The sequence below is a fragment of the Chaetura pelagica genome, unplaced genomic scaffold, assembly GCF_000747805.2.
Source record: "Chaetura pelagica isolate M959 unplaced genomic scaffold, ChaPel_1.0 scaffold55, whole genome shotgun sequence".
Lineage (NCBI taxonomy): Eukaryota > Metazoa > Chordata > Aves > Apodiformes > Apodidae > Chaetura > Chaetura pelagica.
Window position 1 is genome coordinate 1,379,829 of NW_009953571.1, and position 6,000 is coordinate 1,385,828.

A 6,000-nucleotide genomic window follows, 5' to 3' on the forward strand; every position below is an offset into this window, starting at 1 on the left:
GCCCTCCCAGAACTCAATTTTCCCCACATTGGGATGTGGCAAAATACATGCCCTAGGAACTTGTGGGGCTGAAACAAGCCCTCCCCTTGATGTGGGGGAAAGTGAAGCCTAGAGGGCTTGGTGTGCCCCACAGCCCAGTGAGCAGCGTCTGGCTGCCAGCAGGTGCCTCTGGGGAACCTGGCAGAGCTGTGGCAGAGGACAGGGTCGTGAGGCTTGGAGCCCTCTGCCAGAGCAGGGCTGGGAGACCAAGGAGTGTGGCTGGACCAGCAGGAACATGGGAGAAAAGAGCACTTTCAGGGAGAAAGGTCCCCACCCTGCCAGCCCTGGGTGTCAGGACTGTTCCCCCCCTCAGCCAGGAGACCTCAAGGCATGCTGCCATGACCATGGCTGTGCTGTGTAAAAGCAGAGGTGCTGTAGCATGAGGATCCTCAGCATCTTGTTGCCAAGTCCCTTCACACTGCTGCTTTGTTACAGGCTGCTTGGAAAGGGCTGGGAGACCTGCAGGAGCCCTGCAAGGCTTAAGCTCTCCCAGAAGCAGCATCTCCTGAGCATAAGCAAGGGAGGCCATCCTTCTCTGTATGGCTGTGGTGCCCTCTGTCCTGCCTAGTGGTGGTGGTGCTCCCAGAGGCAGAGAGGCCCTCACAGCTCTGAGCTGGCTGACAGGGTGTTCCTGTGCCTGGCTGCTGACTGGGAACCATCTCTTTGTACAGAGAGAGGCAGTGGGCCCGTGAGCTGCCACCTGTTGTTAATCTACCCCCAGCTAATCCATTCTGCACTGTGTCAGCAGTTCAAAAGGGCACTGTTAGTATTTTTTGCCAACTTCAATTAACGTGAGATTTTGGAGGCCCCTCTTATCACATTTCATCTGTCATGAGTCAGGAACAAACCAGCCAGATTGCAGTTGAGAGGAAAGAAAAGAAGGAGTTTATTGCAAACCAAAACAACAACAGCGTTTGTGCCTCCTCGGCCAGGTGGCAGGGAAGCAGGGTACTTCCCAGCAATGCCACTCCTTTCAAAAGCTGGAAAAATCAAAACTGGTGCCCAGAAATGCCAGTCCCTACTACCTCTGCCCCCCCAAAAAAAAAACCTGCAGGTGCAATAACTTAAAAAAAATATTAATAAAAATCAAAAGAACCAAGCTGCAAGACTGTTTGTTCTTTTTTAATATTCCACTGTAATGAACTGGTAATACATGGCTGCATAGGCAATAACATTGCATGGCACAAACTTCACATGGCAATATTTTTAATGCTTTTTTTTTTTTGCTTTTTTTTCCTGAACTTTTACAAAACCTTTTTTTTTTTTTTTTTAATGTGTCCTACCCCAGGCTGTTAAGCTAAAGGAAAAAAATGTTTGCGTTTATACAAGGTTACAATATTTTACAACAAAAAACCCAATAGTATCGATTGAGGTTTGTTTTCTTTCTTTCTCCCAGTCTCTCTTTCAAACACTGCACACTTAAACTGATATATTATTATACATTGAAAACTGTCCTTCAAAATCAGTAGTATAAAAGTCCTAGCTCTACCTACCTACCTAGCTATGTGGGGGAGGGTGGGGAACCATGTTACCAGCAAAGAGTTAAGGGGGTGCGTTGCCTCCTCCCAGCTCCTTTTGGGAAGCTGCAAAGGACTGAATTACTTTCCATCTGATTTCACCCCTCCTCCCATTTGGGTTTAATTTCTTCTTCAGTCCGTTTGCTTTTGCTGTGTCAGTCAGAGCAGCGACGTAAACATGACGTTCTGTCTCTGCTTGATTAGTTTTCAAAGCTTTTCCAGGAAACTACCTTTTTGCCTTTGGAGAGTTTTTTACAACATGCTGCCCGGTCTGTGTGTACTCTGGGAAACAGGGAAACACACCTCCCTGCCCCAAAACACCTCCACTGCAAGAGAAGCTCCACCAGCAGCCTTCTTGGGCTACACATTGGGTACACCTGGCCCAAGCTGGTGCTGCATCCCTGCACTGATGGGGCAGGTAAAGCCACGTGTGCTGCAGCTCTGCCACCTCGTGTGACATGCTGTCCCTGCATGTGGCCTCCATACACCCTGCCCACCCTCGTGACTTGGGCCAGGCATGCTCAGGCAGGGATGTGTGCCCAGGCAGGGGTGCTTGCTTACACACTGCTGTGAGCTCTAGATGAGAGGGAACCTGGTCCTCATTCACCTTGCTCTCTTGGTCCTCTTTCCCATGGGCTCTACCCAGGGAGGTACTAGGGTAGTGAGACCTGAGTATGTTCCAGAAGAGGAGCTGGAGTCTGGCTGCTGGCTGGAGAGCCTGCTAGGAGTGTGGGCAGGTGGCAGTGCTAGTAGTGGGTGATGTACCTGGGGGCTGACCTGGCCCCTGTCTTACTTCTCTCCTCATGAGCTTTTTCAGGCACCACAGCCTTTAGAGTCTGGACACCACTGGGCCCAGTAACCCCCAAGTCTGGTTCACCACTGGCTTGCAGTTGCTACCAAAGCACTAACTACTGCTCATAGGCAAGAAGTATCTCCATGTACCCGACAGCAAGTGGCACCTGACCACCTGTAAGCCAGTGCAGGAAACCATGCTGGTCTCACTGTTTGCCTCCTCCTAGTCTCAAAGTTGAGGAACATCTCTGTAGTGTTTCTAACTAGGGGTGATGTAGGCAGCCCCCTTGCAAGGGTACCTGCTGCACAGCCAGGGCTGTGAATGAAGAATGAAGAACATTTTGCTACCTCCATGAGGCCAGAGACAGCAGGTGAGAGAGCCCAGTGAGCCACATGCTGCGGGTGCTGCACTCACAGAGAATGCCACCACAGGCACCAGGATGGCAGGTGTTGGGGCAGCCAACACTTGTGAGACATTTTAGTGGTGACTGGGGAATGAAGCTTGCAGCTTGAAAGGCAAAGCCAAGCCATGGAATCACATCTCAATGTATGGACAGGAGTAAAGTACTAAATAAGAAATAAATAGAAAGGAAAGCCATAAATAGAGCTGAAAGGTATTAAAATATTAATAATAATAATTAAAAAAGGCATCATTGTGGTAACATGAGATTGCCAAAACAGTACTGACCCTGTGACCCTTAAGAGACGCAGTAGCTGCAGGTTGGCTAGATTAAGATAAAAATATATATATAAAAAGTATATATATATATATATATTTATCAGCTTTTCTTGTTAATTTAACAGCTAGTTTAAAGAAACTTTTAAATTAATTTAAAAATGTGAGTACAGATGCAAGTAACTGAAGAACTGCCTGAATAGCTGTGTTTGGAGGCTGTAGAGGGGAGAGCTTTCAGCGTGACCTGTGGGTGTGGGCAGGAGGGGCTGTGCTGGTGTGGCTGCAGCACCCAGAGCTGCACAGCAGAGCAACATCCCCCCTGGCCTCATGGTGCTTTCAGGCAGGCTCAGGGCTGGGCACGCATGGTGGCATTTAAAATAGGTTGAATGAATCCACCGTGTGCTTTGCACGTGGATTTTAAGGTGAGAGAAAGCAGGGACCAAGCCTCTCTAAATGCCAAGACTGCTGCCAGGAGACTCTCCTTTCTTTCTAACAAGACAAGGGATACAGCGTTTAATCCTCTGGGCTGTTAAACAGCTCAGGTGAAATCGTGGCCCCATGGAAGCCCACGAGGAAAAGCTACCCTTTAGCTTCAGTAGGGAATGCAGGTAAGCTCCTGAATGGCTACAGTTCTCCTGCCTTCAGTACCTGCAGGCCATACAGTACCTGTGTCCATCTGCCCTACCACCCACTTCTCAGCTCTGCCTGGTGCTAATTTGCATTGTCAATAGTGTTCCTTGCCTGTTCAGGCAGCAGCTCTTCACAGGATTACCTGGGAAAATACTCTCAGCAGTACAATCGGCTGCCTGCACAAAATCTGCTGGAGAAACCACCACATGCCACTGGTCTGTGGGTGGCCTGGAACCCCCGCTGGCTTCTGGGGCACCTGATGGGGGTGTCCTACACCTCCAAATGGTCAACGCGACCCTGTCCAGTTCAGTGATCAGCATCACTTTTAGCACCTAAGCCATCATGCCTGATGGCTCAGCTGGATGTTTAGGCTGGGACACAAGTCCTGGTTGCTTGTGATGAGAGGGGCTCCGGTCCTGCGTGGTGTGTTTAAATGCATGATGGTTCCCTGTGAGTACCAAGGCAGGCATCTCTTAGCATTCTGAGAAAAGAGACAGTACTACTGGTCTTGTCTTATTCCAATAAATACATGTTACATATGATCTAGCAATGGTGGTTCATGTTTGTAGTGTATGGCAGTCTAGGCACTACAGAAATACTTGCATACCTTCTTAACCTGAAACCTGACATTTGGTTGTAGCTTATTTGGAGCCTTTTCCAAGACCACTAAATATTCCTGGACCTTGAACTACAAGATCCCCTAACACTGAGCATGAGGAGGGAGGGCAGGGTGAGACACACACTTTTATAAGAATAAAATCCTGCAGTTTCCTTGTAACTCTCACAGGCTGCTGCCCCAGCTCAAGCTGAGCCTGCATAGCCACACTGTGTGGCTGAGCACTCAGCTGACCTTCAGCTTCTCCACCTTGGTGATAATTCAGTAGGGGAAAAGGAAGTTCCAAAATTATTCCTAGCACTGCAAGGTCATTTAAAAGCTTGGAAAATATTTAGTCTTGTGAAGGAGATCTTACTTAACAGTGATGTCCAGCCTCGGGTCTCTCCCCAGCCTGCTCCCTTGCACCATTCCCCACGCAGGGAGGCTGCAGTGGCTGCAGCAGAGCCCTGCTCAAGGGCTGCAGGGAAAGGCTGCCACTGCAGGACAAGGGATGTGTGGCATTCAGTGGCCTCACACAGCCACGGCTGTGTGCTAACTTGAGCAGTTCCTCAGAGCAGTCTCTCTGGGGACCTGTGGACTTACGCAGCGACTGTGCTCCCCCCCCTCCCGAGACCTGCTGTCTTTACATTGAGGATAGTAATTCCCAACCCAGTGGAAGTTGGAGGAAACATTTTGCTGCCCCACCACGCATATGAGGCTCAACATTGACCACGACCACAGCAAGCAAACTCCAGGCGTTCCCTGGGGCAGCCAGCTGTGCTGGGAAGCCACCAGCTGCCTGAATGCACCTCCAGCCAGATGGGCTGGCAAAGGCTCCCAGCTCGGTGGCACCTTGCTGTGCTGGGAAGGGAGGCATTCCCTTCACAGGCCTCTGTGGCTCTGGGCTTCAACCTCAGACTGCAAGACAGAGAGGAAGCATGGTAGCAGATGGGATAACTTTGTCTTTCTATCCGTATGTATCTTCCCAGCCCTGCTCCCTGTACATTTGTGGGAAGTTGTTGCTCCTGCTAAGAGGACGGGAGCAGCCTGAGAGCTGTCTCTTTGCTGGTGCCAGAGCCCCCATTCAGTCCCCTGCCCAGGGCAGAACAGATCTGAGCAACACTGTTGGCAGATTAGGAGGGGCAGTTGTTTGTGGGGGGTGATGATGGTGTGGGGGAGGCTGCTGAAGTGCCAGTGGGCTCTCGCTCTTTGGAAAGGCCGGTGCCAGAAAAGGGAGCAAGGAGAAAAAACCGCCCAGGTTCTTGGGGAGGTGTCGGTCCCAACCCGGACCTCACTGGAAGGGGCGCTGCTCCACAGCCTCCCTCTCCTCCTCCGATCCCAGGAAGCCAGGAGCTGCCGCACAGACGTCGGGAACACTCCACTTAACTTTGCCATGTGTACTTTACATCCCTAGGGTAGCTAAAAGTGCTGCGTTCAGATCCCCGAGGAGGCAACCGCTGTCGGGAGTCCCAGCGGGGGGGGGGTCCCCCGAGCCCTGTCATGTGGCCCAGGAGATGGCCGCGCTGTGCTCCTTCGCCTTCATGCGCAGCGCCGCGATGCTGGAGCTCTTGCGGTCCGGCTCGCTGCCCAGCTCGTAACCGTTGAGGCCGGGGCTGACGCCGGCGGCCCCGAACAGGCCGCCCATGTGAGTCTGTCCCACGTGGCCGCCGGGGCTGGGCACGCCCAGGAACTCGGGCACGGCGCCGGGCGCGTGGGGGTGCGCGTGGGGGGACAGGCAGGGCGGCACGGGC

General features: G+C 51.8%; 1 protein-coding gene across 1 annotated transcript in view; it reads right to left on the reverse strand.

Annotated features, from left to right (window-relative positions):
- Positions 1 to 5,747: 5,747 nt before the first annotated feature.
- ALX4 (ALX homeobox 4) overlaps positions 5,748 to 6,000 on the reverse strand; it is a 50,134-nt gene continuing 49,881 nt past the window's right edge. The window contains 1 exon segment of the mRNA XM_009999501.1: positions 5,748 to 6,000. This exon segment is cut by the window's right edge and continues 9 nt beyond it. Within this exon segment, the coding sequence (XP_009997803.1) occupies positions 5,748 to 6,000 (253 nt within the window).